Raw genomic sequence first — 13,851 nt, forward strand, 5'->3', positions numbered from 1 at the left:
GTAAATGATTTAGGCCAGAACTTCAATGTGCCAGCACCGATTGAGATATTGCTCTTTTTGTGATTATTTCTGATTATTATTACAGATTTTGATGCCATCACTGATCCCATCATGAAAGCCAAAATGGTTGCCCTGAAAGGCATCAACAAAGTCATGGTTCAAAACAACATGGGGATGACCCCGATGGCCATGAGCAGGTAAAGAGATCACTTAAAATTTCAATGCTATAAAGAAAATGAAAATGGAAGACTGGTTTAAAGCAATGGCAATACCAACTTAACAACCCAGCCGCTTGTATATTTTGTGTAGCTGTATGAAGGATTGAAGAATTACTGCTGTGGTATATTTAATTAAATAGTGTTACTATGGTATTGCTGTATTACAGATTTCCTCCTGTTCCTGTTCCACCTTCTCCTGAAAGTGCACCACCACCACCACCTCCTCCACAAGCTGTTGGACAGGTAATTAATGTTTTGTTTTTCTTAGATTTTATGTAATGTAAGATATAAAAGTTGCAATTATAAAAACAACATACTTTCCAACCTCGCTTTCAGGATGGGAAATTGACACCAGTAGTAAGACAGAGTCCTCCAAACTTTGGACCAGGATTTGTCAGTAAGTCCTGTTAAGATTTATTTGCCTTTTCAACTTTTGAGTTGGAGGGTTTGTCAAGAATAGCAAAGTTAATGTGTTTTTTTAATGCTTCCCAGATTGCTAACAAAAGAGCCTTTTTCTCCTTTCAGACAATGCTCAGAGGGCTCAGTACGAGGAGTGGCTCCAGGAGACTCAGCAACTACTTCAAATGCAGCAGAAGTTTCTGGAAGAGAAGATCGGTGCTCACAGAAAGTCTAAGAAAGCCCTGTCTGCTAAGCAGAGAACAGCTAAGAAGGCAGGGAGGGAGTTCCCTGAGGAGGATGCTGAGCAGCTCAAACACGTCACAGAGCAGCAGGGTGTAGTGCAGAAGCAACTGGAGCAGGTAAATGCTCAGCCTGTCAAGCTCCTCCATTGAATTATGTCACAGCGTTAACTATTCCACACAATGGCCACCCAAAACATCGTCCTTATTCCTCCGATGATGAGGGTTCATCTTTAAGTAAGGATTAGAAAATTACAGCCTGTACGTCAAATATGGCTTCCTGCAAGATGTAGTTCCCCTCACATAGGAGCAAACACCAGGCTTCTTTAAACCCCAGTATGGGCTATGTGGTGTTAAAATCAGGTGTAGCAAAAGAAAACATGGAAGAAACAAACCTTATTTTAATAATCTATATTTGTATATGATCAAAAATGTAATCGGTATCATTTCACCAAATTATATGAATCTCACACACAAAGTGACATAAGAATATCAGATTTTCTAACGGCAAGATATATTGCAGTAACAGTCATTAGACTATGGGTGAGATGAAGGTGGGATCAACACATACGATTTATGAGAATAACACTTCTGTTGATAGTTAATTTTTTACCGTTAGTTTTGTGGATCTCTTTTAAAAGGCCTTGATTGTAAATATTTTTACTTATTCATGCTCCAAACAAACAGACTTTAAAGCAAAAACTCTATTTCACCCGTCAACCTTCTTTGACCCAAAAGCTTTGTAATTTCTTAATGTGGCTCTAAAGTTAAATTCTTCAGCTTCTATTTGAAAGCAAAATGATTTACTTATTTCTACCTTGGGTGAACCTGTCCTCATAAGTTTGTCTTGTAAATGTGATGAAACCGCTTTCAAGCAAAACCTAATTTAAGAACCTCGGTCACAGATTATGTTAATGTGTTATGTGTTTTATTCCAGATCCGCAAGCAGCAGAAGGAGCATGCTGAACTTATCGAGGAGTACAGAGTGAAACACCAGCAAAACAATATGACACCCATAATGCCTGGGATGCACTCGATGCCAGGTCCTGCAGGCATGGTCGCTAGTGGACCACCAATAGTTCAGCCTCCTATGAACCCCATGATGCAGATGCCACCTCATCCCAGCCAGACAAATGCACCTCCACGTATGCCCAACCCACCGCCTGGCTGGCATCCAGGTGCTCCCATGCCTATGGGTGGACCAGGCATGCCCCCAATAATGCCTGGTCCTCCCATGCCTATGGGTGGACCAGGCATGCCCCCAATAATGCCCCCCCAGGTACCTGTAGCAAATCCAGGCCAGCCTCATCAGATGCCAATGGGTAACATGCCTCAGCACTCACAAATGCCTGTGGAGCCCCAAGCAGCACCAGCTCCACCAGGTGGTGTAAAACCCATCCAGGGGGGCGGTTTGAAGTTTGATGACAACAACCCATTCAGCGAAGGCTTCCAGGAGCGGGAAAGGAGAGAGAGGCTTAGGGAGCAGCAGGAGAGACAGCGGGTACAGCTCATGCAGGAAGTTGAACGACAGAGAGCCCTGAAACATCGTATGGAAATGGAGCAGCAAGGGATGATGGGACCAGATGGAAACATGGCACCGCTTTCTCAGATGCCATTTTTTAATGCAGAGCTGCCACAAGACTTCATGCAGCCTCAGAGGCTCCCTCTACAACAACAGCCTCTCGGACCAGTGTTTCCCCAGCAGCAGGGCACTCAGCCTGGAATGGGCTCACCACCTGGAACCTTCATGCAAGGTGAAAGAAGGGCCATGATGGGCAATGGAATGATGCCCGGGGATATGGGACATGGTTTTGGGCCTGATAATATTGCCCTACAAGCTCCCAACTTCCACCAGGGTCAGCCAAGGCCTCGTCAGTTCAGTGGCCCAGGAATGATGCTTCAGATGCCAGGTGATAGTCTGCCATTCGACTCTGCTACACCTCTACCATCTAACTTCCCAGGCTCAGGTCAGTCTCTTATCCAGCTCTACTCCAACATCATCCCAGACGAGAAAGGGAAAAAGAAGAGGAGCCGCAAAAAGAAGAAAGACGATGACGCAGATTCAGTCAAGACACCTTCAACTCCACACTCTGACCTAACAGCTCCTCTTACACCGTGTGTCTCAGACACCTCCTCAACTCCAACCAGAAACACCCATCTCTTTGGAGACCAGGACTTGTCAAGGTCCCCATTACTGGGATCTTCCACCCCCAGTCACTCAGAGCTGGAAAGACAGCTTTCTGGAGGACAGTCTGGACAACCTGGTCTCTCATCAGACGCAGCAAGGACACAGGCACTGGAGCATGACCGGATCCTTAACAACATAAAGCTGGAGCAGACTGATGCCAGCGACTGTCACGGGCCCATCGGCTCAGAAATGAGCTCTGTGAAGGAGGAGGGTAGTAAAGGGAGCACATCTCCCTTCCCTGCAGGGCAAAGTCCAAACAAGGGTGAGGCTGGTAATGAACTGCTGAAGCACCTTCTGAAGAACAAGAGCACACCTCCACATGGATTGCCCCAACAGAGGTCAGAGGAGGACGACCCTGCGGACTGCAAAGCACTGCTGAGACAATGCTCCATGGACAGCAATGGGGTCAGTCTTTCTGTTAGTCATACCTTTAAAGAGCGCTGAGGGGATGAAAAGTTATAGAAGGTCTGTGATTCAGTTGGGTGGTACATTATAGTGAAATTGGCATTAGTTTTCGATTGAGTCATAGTAATGTGTGAAAAAATCTAACTCAAAGCCATAATGTCATTTGAAGTTCGTTCATGAATTTTTATACAATGACATCTTTTTATCGTCTGTAGGCGTACTCAGACGGCACCCCTGACTTTCCGGGACCTCTGCTCCCTGAACAGGAGAAAAAGAAAGGGAGGAACAAGAGAGCACCAAAAGGAGGAGAGAAACCTGCCTCTCGCTACAAGAAGAGGAAGAAGGATGGAGATGAGAGGCAACTGATGCACTCTGGCCCCGACTCTGTAATTACCCAAATCAAACAAGTAAGACTAATTTGATCTTCCTCTCATACAATTATTTATGCTGACGTTTACAGTATTAATTACTGCCACAGTGGGAAATTGTCTATCAACATAGCATCACTTGACTGTTATTAGGTAGACTACTTGTTTACAATTGTACACACACATATTAGCTCATATTTTTTCAAGTTATATTGCACATCCCTCAGTAATTGAATTACGACTCAAAATTGATGAAACTAAATTGCTTATTAAAAATGTACAATGGTATAATCTCATCTTCACATTTAACACAGTTTAGCAACAATTTAATGAACATGTACTATTAGTACATTCTCACAGTACTGGTGACATTGGTTTTGATGAAAGGAGAGATAACTGCCACCATTCACTTGCCTGGTTCTGAAGTTTGCAGAGAAAAAGATAACTGGACCAGATCTTACAAACTTTGATGATCCTTTCTTCTTTTCTTTTTTCCTCTGATATTTATCCAAACTAAAGGCCATTTTTAGGGATAATTCAATCAGCCCTGGGTTCAGCTGAGGCTACTTTTAATGAAAATTTTACAGGACATGAAAGTCATGTACGAATACAATAACATTCATACAAAATGCACATCTACTGTTTATTTTGGTTCTTTTTTGATAAAAACTTAAATAGACAAAGTTTACTAGTGGCTTTATGACTTAATTTTAGTAAAGGAGAAATAAGTAAATGAAATATGCTTGCTAGTCATCTAAATATGACTGTCTGGAGAAAAGCTATTATTTTCTAAGACATAATCAAAGATTATTAATGCCAGGTTGATCAGAAATAAGGTAGATGCTATATCTTGATTTTGTTACTTTTGTTTTTATTTTCTATTCTATTTTGTTTGGTGTTTCCTTTGTGCTAGAACATCTGTGGCACTCTATATCTGATTTTACACTTATCTCTTCCTCTTGTTGTATTTTTTTCTCTTGACACAGCAGCTCTCCCTGCTGCCCCTCATGGAGCCCTTGATTGGGGTCAACTTTGCCCACTTCGCTCCCTATGGCAGCGGCCAGCTCAATGGAGAAAACCTCTTAGCTGGTACTTTTGGCAGCGCTTCACTCGATGGTGTCTCTGACTATTACTCCCAACTGGCCTACAAGGTGCGTACCTGCTTACTTTGCTAGGTTTAAACAGAGTGGTTTGTGTGAAGTTGATTTCAGCTGACATTGTGCTGGTTTTGATTCCCACCGCAGAGTAACTTGAGTAATCCCCCAACACCACCGGCATCTCTTCCTCCCACCCCTCCTCCCGTAAATCGACAGAAAATGATCAACGGATTTGCCACAACAGAAGAACTGGCGAGCAAAGCTGCTGCCATGGGTAATAAAACATTTTCTGTGACAGGGTGACATTTTTTCCACTGTCACACATTATACAACTGGTTCAGAAAAACTGAATGCAGATGTATCTCCATCTTAACAGGCAAGCCTTGTGTGTGTGTGCATATTCACACTGACATTGTGCTTCTGTTTCATTTAGTGTCCAAAGGCCTGGTCCCAAAGCCACTACATGTCCCATTTAAGACTGAAGAAGATCTACTAGCCAGGGCCATTGCCCAGGGCCCCAAAACTGTGGATGTTCCAGCCTCACTCCCCACCCCTCCACACAACAACCAGGAGGAGCTCAGGTAACGAATAAATCAAATTCATTCTTTCGAAGAACTACAGATCCAATAAGATTTGTATCGATGTTTAATCCTGTATGATGTTGTGATGATCGATTTTGGCTGCATCGTGGTTAACTGTTTTGTTTTCCTCCCCAAAATATTAATAGTAACAGAGGACAGGAGCCTTGTAAGGACCGGGACACGCCTGACAGTTTTGTTCCATCTTCCTCTCCTGAGAGTGTGTTTGGCATGGAGATCAGTCGCTACCCAGACCTTTCTCTGGTAAAGGAAGAGCCACCATCCCCCTGCCTGTCTCCTGTCCTCCCCATGCTTCCTGCACCTGATGGGAAAGGTAAATATACACAACTCCACCATGATTAAAAAGCAAATCGTAATTCATTGGTTGTGTTTGTGTATGCCGTTGGGCAATTTTTTTTATGAATTTCATCCTTTTGTCTCTTCAAGGGTCAGAGGTCAAACTGCAAGATATCAAGATTGAGCCGTCTGCAATGTTCTTCGGCTCCCCCTTTGGCCCCGTGTCTAATGATTCCAAACAGAGACTGGTGTCTGTAGCTATCACTTTGAGACCAGCTGCAGCTGAGGTAAGAAAAGTTTAATATGATCTCCCGAGAATGTGAACAATCAACAGTCTTTCCCAGGGGGAGAGGGCACCGCCTGCGGGACGTCCATTTTCAGAGGGTTAATGATAATACATAATCACTTTGTTTTTGTTTGTTTCCTCAGAACATCACAGGTGTAGTGGCAGCCATTTCAGACCTACTGTGTGTAAAGATTCCCAGCAGCTATGAGGTCAGCAGCACCCCAGACAGGGGGCCGCTATCTATGCTCAGCGGTGCAAGGGCGGGGCCCCATGGCATGGAGCAGCGGCCTCCCATGCTCTACCATGGACAGGGAGACAATGGTGGGCTTCACGGGCGGCCTGGGCAGATGATAAGACCCGGTGGAGTGCAGGGGATGATGCAACAGCAGCAGGCTCATCATTTCCGCTTCCATCCCAACAGCCCAGGTGAGGGATTAAACTTAAATGAAACAGGAGCATCTGTGATTCACGTACTGCAATACAGCCTTTAATTAGAAATGTCATGTCTGATTTAAAGCCAACATAACGACTTCACCAACACAATCTTCAAATGTAATTGTTTCCCTGTAAACATCCATGGGAGAGATTATCTTTCTTCATAGTTTTTGCAAATTGCTTAATGTTTTGCATATGGCTGAGGGCTGCTTATTGACCAGGTGCTGAGAGGCATCATAATTGATTTCATAGATTCTCTCTTAATGAAATTAAGTTGTTTAGAAAACAAACTCCTGCTTATTGATGTCAAAACTCTCGTAACAGGTTTAATGAGTGTTGTCAGCACAGAATAAAGTTTTTTATCTGGGTTTTTTATTTTCAAGTGTGATACCTTTGCATGTTTACAACCACAGAATGTATTTTGAAATGTATATAGTTTTTTTTTTTTTAAAACCCCTTTCTGTTGCATCAGGTGCTGCTGTAGCTCGAGGACCTGATCACAGGACCCCTGCCAGCCCCAGCTGTAAACCTCAGTGGTGCTGCCACTGTAAGGTGGTGGTTCTGGGAAATGGAGTACAGAAATCTATCAAAGATATGCCTGCCCACATGAAGGTAACAAAACAAAGTACTCATTAGTGTAGCTGGGTGGTATAATAATTTGGCCGGCTATCCTTCAACTAGAGCACTTGGATGCTTAAAGTGTGAAGTGAGGGAAATCAGCTCCTCAGTTTCTTACCGAAAGATCACAGTAGCAGTAAATAGACAGTCAACAATATTTGGTTTTATATTATAAGCTTTTCAAAAAAACTATAGAATACAACATGCTGATGCAGTACATATATATCGTCCCAGTTCATAAAAAAACATCTCTGCCAAACAGCTATGGATCATTTTATTATTGATTTCCCAGTGGGGGTAGACTAGATGAGCTATGACGGCATGCCCAGACCTTTATCCTAAAGGGTATATTATCTCCTTTCAGCCTGAAGGCCACACACACATCAATATATACTCTTACCCACACACTGTACCACAGTAATACTGCCTGTGTAGCCTTCTCTGATTATGTAAATCCCGCCTGCCAGAGTTTAACCCACTAATTGATATGAAATGGATTTAACAGCATATCCTATGACGCCAGTCTTGAGAGTATTTTGGTTATTTAAATATTGTATGCTTTTGATGTTTATTTCATAACTTCCTTTAACTGTCAGTTGAGCTTAAGAAGTTCACATTGGTCAAGCTTTGATTTAACTCCTCATTCCTTATTCAGCCTGTTGAAACTTAGATGGATTTGTCTCATTAGGAATCTGAAGGCCGTTTGAAATCTGAAGAAGACCTGGTGTTCTGCAGCCACAGCTGCTTCCTTCTCTACTGTTCCTCACCACCACTGCAGTCTAGATCAGCCACAGAAACAAAGGTTTGTATCAGTGTAACACACAGAAACACCACAGCGAATCCAACATGCAGTTTTGATGACTGACTTTGTTTTGCTTGTTGTCATTCCCTTCTTCTTTCAGGAATCTATGTCCCTCCTCCCAATCTCAGAGCAAATGGAGAGCCTTTCTAAAGCTCAGCACCAGTACAGTAACAACATGTCATCGCTGGATGTCCATTGCCTGGCCCAGCTTCAGCCCAAACAGTCTCCCCCTTCTACCCCTATCCCCTTCCCCACAGCAGGTGAGACACCAAAGTTTGACACTAAGTCTGATGCCATTAAAGTGACAGTGAAGCTGAAGGCCCGGCCAAGATCCAATGACTGCTGGAACCAGGGAAAAAGACAGAAAGGACTCCGCTGGAGAAAGTGGACTGTCCAGGTAGTGATACCGAGAGGGAATTCCCAACTCCCAGATGAGGATAAGATCGATGAACTCCTCAAGAAACTTGGGGCCTCCCTGCGTCCCCCTGCTTCTCTGCAGGACCACAGACGTTGCTGTTTCTGCCACCAGTTTGGAGATGGGCACACCGATGGCCCTGCTAGGCTGCTTAATCTCGATCTCGATGTATGGGTTCACCTAAACTGTGCCCTGTGGTCGACTGAGGTGTATGAAACCCAGGCTGGCGCCCTCATCAACGTGGAGCTTGCACTGCGTCGAGGTCAAGCCGTCCGCTGCGCTTACTGCCAGCAGACTGGAGCCACCAGTGGCTGCCACCGCCTACGCTGCACCAATGTCTACCATTTTACCTGTGCTCTGACAGCTCAGTGCACCTTCTTCAAGGACAAGACCATGCTATGTCATGCCCACAGGCCCCGGGGAACAGCAGGACAAGCACTTGAGCATGAGCTGCGTTGCTTTGCTGTCTTCCGACGTGTCTACGTCCAAAGAGATGAGGTGCGTCAGATTGCCACTGCGGTGCAGCATCCCGAGTTAGGCTACACCTTTCGAGTCGGCAGCCTGGTGTTGCAGGCAATCGGTCAACTTACTCCTCTACAAATGGCAGCTTTCCATTCCACAACAGCCATCTTTCCAAACGGCTACGAGGCTTGCCGCATTTACTGGAGCATGCGCCATGGCAGCCACCGTTGCCGTTACATCTGCTCTGTTGAAGACAGAGAGGGGCTGCCAGAGTTTACCATCCGAGTCATTGAACAGGGCTACCAAGACCTGGTCCTGACCGACACCTCTCCTAAAGGTTTGTTCTCACTAACACAAATTCATGTGTGTTCCAGCTTTCAGAGCATCGTCTCTAACCCTCAAGTGTGCTTGTCTCATGGTAAATAGGAGTGTGGGACAAGGTTCTGGGTCCCGTCGCTGAGAAAAGAACTGAATCAGGTACTTTGAAGCTGTTCCCCATTTACCTGAAAGGAGAGGACCTGTTTGGACTCACTGTCCCTGCAGTCACCAAGATCACCGAATCGGTTCGTAGCTGCTTTTTGTGATTTTCCACCCCTGTTAAAAAAAATCCATTTAAACAAATGTACAGACCATATTTTGTAGCGACTTCAGCATGTGACCAATTGTTTGCTCATTTTACTCATGTATATCAGCTCCCAGGAGTAGAGGCGTGTGAAAGGTACTCGTTCCGCTACGGACGTAACCCTCTCGTGGAGTTGCCTCTCCTGTTCAATGCAGCTGGCAGCGCCCGCGTCCAGCCGAGGACAAACTCCACCTTCTCTTCTCTGGTCATAAGGTACCTTTGGTTGAAGTTGAAATCATTTGTGGTCACAGGCTCTCGCAGCAATTTCACAATTTTCAAAAAAGATATCAAGAAATTCGATTTTACATTGTTGTTTTCATGATTTCCCTCAAAATTAAGGCCACATGCACAGGCTGTATCCAGCAACCACGCCAGGTCTAACCAGAATGTGGCCCAAGGAGAAGGTGGCGCCCCCCATAGCAAGCCTCCAGTAGTGCACCCCAGGTCCTCTCAGTACCGCTGGATGAAGAGTGAGTGGAGAGCCAATGTCTATCTGGCCCGCTCCCGCATCCAGGTGAGTCTTCAAATAATGATAAATATTCAGTTTAATGTTTTAGTTATGATGGAGTGAAACTAACGCTCCTGGACTCTGGTGGACAACATATGTCATGTTTTCTCAGGGCCTGGGGCTGTTTGCTGCCAGAGACGTTGAAAAACAAACTATGATGATCGAGTACAATGGAACCGTCCTCCGTAATGAGGTTGCCATCAGGAAGGAGAAGCTCTATAGATCTCAGGTATCGTATCTGTGCTAAAAACAAATGTTGAGCTGAAATTCCTTTTCTTTGACGTGACTTTAACTACGAAATATATTCTGTCTTATAGAACCGAGAAGTGTTCATGTTCCGCATCGACAGTGAACATGTCGTCGATGCCACTCGAACTGGGGGGCTTGCAAGGTACAGTGGGATTCCATATTCCTCGTCTGTGGTGCATGCATCAATTTATGTTTTTTGTGAAATAACATTGCAGTTTATATGTTCTGGCCTGAATATTGGTAGAAAATACAAGTGTCATAAACAAAGGATTACATCTTTTGACATCTAGATCTTTTAAAACACTTGATTGAAGTTCAGAAAATAGAACTTTTACTGTTTCCAATCATTTCAAGTGTACAATGAAATATAGCTGCTTATTTCATGCTCTGATTTTTCCCCATCAGATATATCAACCACTCTTGTGCTCCGAACTGTGTTGCTGAGGTGGTGACATTTGAAAGGGGTTACAAAATAATCATCAGCTGCGGTCGCAGAGTTGAAAAAGGCGAGGAGGTGAGTGTCACGTTGTCTCATTAGAAGACCAAATGTCCGTCTGTGATGCTGAGAACTGACGTCTCTCTCTCCCTCTCTGTGTCTCCCAGCTTTCTTTCGACTACCAGTTTGACACCGCGGAGGGTCACCACAAGATCGCCTGCCACTGCGGAACTCCTGAATGCAGGAAGTGGATTAACTGAGGACAACAACTGACAAAACCTAAATGCATTCCTTGCTATAGTGTGTGGATGCTGTGATCTCTGCACAGAGAGAAAAAAAGGCTTCACATTGAAATCATTTTATGAATGAGCAGAAGGCCTGAACCCTCGGAGGAGACACATTAATTTACGCATCGGTTCATTAAGATAATGGGGTGGGGCGGGGGGGGGGGACACGGGTGGAGGAAGTGAAATCGTAAACACAGTAGCAGGATGTGACTCGTGCCATATGTGAGGGGCTCTGTTGTATGAGAGGCCTCTGTCTGTCTGTATGTATCTGTGTGTACATGGGGTGCGGAATCCACCAGCGAATGAGAAAGCACTGTGCAGGGTGCGGCCTTATTGCTTACTAAGGGCAGGCCCTTTTGTTTCATACTGTTAATGTATGCCGTATGACTAAATGTAGACATCACTGAATGAGGAATGTACAGCAATGAATAATGCGAAGGGAATATTAACTTGCACTAAAAAAAGAAAATAAACAAAAAAAAACAACACACACACACAAACTTTTAAAATACTTGATTCCATGAGTCAGTTTTATCATAGGTCTCTGTCATGTGATTTGTGTGGAATATGAGAGGTTTTGTATTTATTACTGAGTGAATGAATTTTATTCTCAACATGATGAGATTGAGTTGAAGAAGGCTAGATTGCTATTGTTTTTGAAGACTGAAGAAGACATGCTGTTACTTTTGTATAAATGTACATAAAGAAAACTATAGGAATAACCGACCAAATACTACCTTAACCTTCTCGATGTTTGGGTGTTTTTGAATTGTTTCTGTTTGTCATTGAAATTTATTTAAGATGGACGTTATTTCCGTTTGAGAGTATATATTATGATTATTCTGTACAGAATTTGTAATATAACCACAATAATTCACAAAGTATTTTTGTTGTATTAAAAGTAAGGTATTGTAGCGTATTGTTTTGTGACTTACACATACTTTGACCACTCAAAAAAAGAAATATTTTTGTTGACTAACGTAACGAGCTATCAGTTACAGAATCAAAGAATAAAAAAAATGACTTCAAATAGTGAGAGATCGTTGTGATCTGTTTGCTGTTAATCAGGTTTGATTTTAAAGAACTGTGAATTAGGTTTTGAAACCCAAAAAGGCAAACTTTTTAACTTTTTAACACGAATAGGAACACCAACATGTATTTATCTGTTTCTGTTTTTACTTTACTTTTAAAACAAGGTGCAAACGTCTAATGGTGTTTTGAATTAGACGAGATGTGGTGTGTGACAGAAAGAATGGGGGATCTCTTATTTGGAACCATGGCTTGTTCTACCTTTTTTTTGGACAGAAATGGCATTCTCCTCAATCAGAAATATTTCTTATACCGACACTTCACAAGTCACATGCTTAGAAACGGAAGAGTTTTTGCGTGCACAATATCAAGTCGACTGTAAAATTTTGGAGACAGTCTTAGAACTTGTAATGTATATGGCATGTATTTTTTTAACTTTCCGAAGACTCAATTGTATATATTTTCTCAATGAATGGTTGTAACAAAATTGTTTCTTGATATTTTTCTTCTCTTGTATGATATTACATCATCCTGCCAGTGTGTTTGTGCTACATTTTCTTGGTCGTGTAAAGTAGTCAGATTTTTTTTTTCCTTTCTGCCTTCCTTCTTTCCTCTCTTCCTTTCCTTCTTTCTTTTTTTTTTGAAAATGCCTTTTGAAGTGTACAGAGTATGGAGTTTGTGGAATTGAATTTAGAAACATTTACAAAAATAAACTATTTTACATGTTACCATGTTGTATGAATGGTTTATCAGATAGTTCACATATATATCCCTCTCTAACTTATAGACACAGCCAAGCAAGGCAAGGACACTTATTTACAGGACAAATGAGTAGGTATGTCTTCCACCGATTTTGGCTTGTGTCTTTAAAGTTAAGCTACAAATTGCTTTTGTTAGCAAATACAAGAGCACACAGTAGAGGCCACCTCCGCCAAGGCCACATGATCGAATCACACCAAACTGTAAACACTCACACAGCACATGGAAACTTAACCTCCTTGGTGCAAGTTGCAGCTTAATTGTTTGCCTCATGAAATATCTGATGGTAGTAAAAATGCAACGAAATCAAACTGACATTTAGATTCTTTATTCCATAGGTGAAGAATAACACTATACATATATATGTGTATATATGGAACAGATCTAGGATTTTTTCTAAATCAGATGCCATAAAGGGGCCATGTTTTACACAGAGGGGCCAATTACATGTCCAGCATCCACGCACAACTCCTGATTCTGTAAGGAGCACAAGTCATTACAGTTTACTGTTTGCTCTGTAGCTTTGAGCAAAGACACACAGCATTGAAGATATTTAGAAAATTGTTCCTTGTTCAAGCTCATTGTGTTCTTCAAAAAAGCTTTGAAAATAAAAACTCTTAACAAATGTTCATACACACACAAATATATATATATATATATTGTTTTCTTAGTATTGTCAAAAGACTATTTTAGCTTTTAACATAATATAAGTGTTACATTTTAAGTTAATATTTTCTAAGTATTGCCTAGTTGCTTTTCCTTTGTAACCTGTATTTTGACACAAGCTCTTTACTACCACCACCACTACTACTACTAATACTACTAATAATAATAATAATAATAATAATAATAAACATCATCATCATCATCATCACCATAATAATGTTGCTGTGTTTACGTTGTATTTGTTCCAGTTACAATCTGTGTGGCACTGACATCTGTCGGTGGCGCCTCTGTGATCGTCAGACCTGCCTGGTGTTTTGTCAGATTTGGCTTCCCCCTCCAGAAACTTGTTTGTCTGGATGTGTGCCCTGGGCTCTGCCTGCTGTTGTTCTGCCACCACACGCGGAAATGAAGGGACAGAAAAGACGCAGAAGAACAGACGAGTGGCTCAGTGTGGTTTATTTACAGCGCAGCTTCCTCGTAGAAAAAAA

General features: G+C 42.7%; 1 protein-coding gene across 9 annotated transcripts in view; it reads left to right on the forward strand.

Moving 5' to 3' along the window:
- kmt2cb (lysine (K)-specific methyltransferase 2Cb) overlaps positions 1-12,666 on the forward strand; it is a 59,704-nt gene extending 47,038 nt beyond the window's left edge. For 6 of the 9 annotated variants that reach the window (XM_035171397.2, XM_035171396.2, XM_035171402.2 and 3 more), the window contains 22 exons: positions 86-197; positions 386-461; positions 555-615; positions 744-976; positions 1,794-3,449; positions 3,665-3,856; positions 4,804-4,968; positions 5,062-5,188; positions 5,348-5,495; positions 5,642-5,826; positions 5,940-6,076; positions 6,219-6,501; positions 6,983-7,122; positions 7,817-7,930; positions 8,031-9,144; positions 9,234-9,370; positions 9,500-9,642; positions 9,769-9,943; positions 10,050-10,166; positions 10,255-10,328; positions 10,592-10,700; positions 10,790-12,666. In XM_035171397.2, the coding sequence (XP_035027288.1) occupies positions 86-197; positions 386-461; positions 555-615; positions 744-976; positions 1,794-3,449; positions 3,665-3,856; positions 4,804-4,968; positions 5,062-5,188; positions 5,348-5,495; positions 5,642-5,826; positions 5,940-6,076; positions 6,219-6,501; positions 6,983-7,122; positions 7,817-7,930; positions 8,031-9,144; positions 9,234-9,370; positions 9,500-9,642; positions 9,769-9,943; positions 10,050-10,166; positions 10,255-10,328; positions 10,592-10,700; positions 10,790-10,882 (5,591 nt within the window). In that variant the 3' untranslated portion in view covers positions 10,883-12,666. The remainder of the gene's footprint in view (positions 1-85; positions 198-385; positions 462-554; positions 616-743; positions 977-1,793; positions 3,450-3,664; positions 3,857-4,803; positions 4,969-5,061; positions 5,189-5,347; positions 5,496-5,641; positions 5,827-5,939; positions 6,077-6,218; positions 6,502-6,982; positions 7,123-7,816; positions 7,931-8,030; positions 9,145-9,233; positions 9,371-9,499; positions 9,643-9,768; positions 9,944-10,049; positions 10,167-10,254; positions 10,329-10,591; positions 10,701-10,789) is intronic. The other 3 variants (XM_035171400.2, XM_035171403.2, XM_035171398.2) reach the window with 2 other exon arrangements.
- Positions 12,667-13,851: the final 1,185 nt, after the last annotated feature.

This window comes from Hippoglossus stenolepis, chromosome 11, assembly GCF_022539355.2.
Source record: "Hippoglossus stenolepis isolate QCI-W04-F060 chromosome 11, HSTE1.2, whole genome shotgun sequence".
Classification (NCBI taxonomy): Eukaryota; Metazoa; Chordata; class Actinopteri; order Pleuronectiformes; family Pleuronectidae; genus Hippoglossus; species Hippoglossus stenolepis.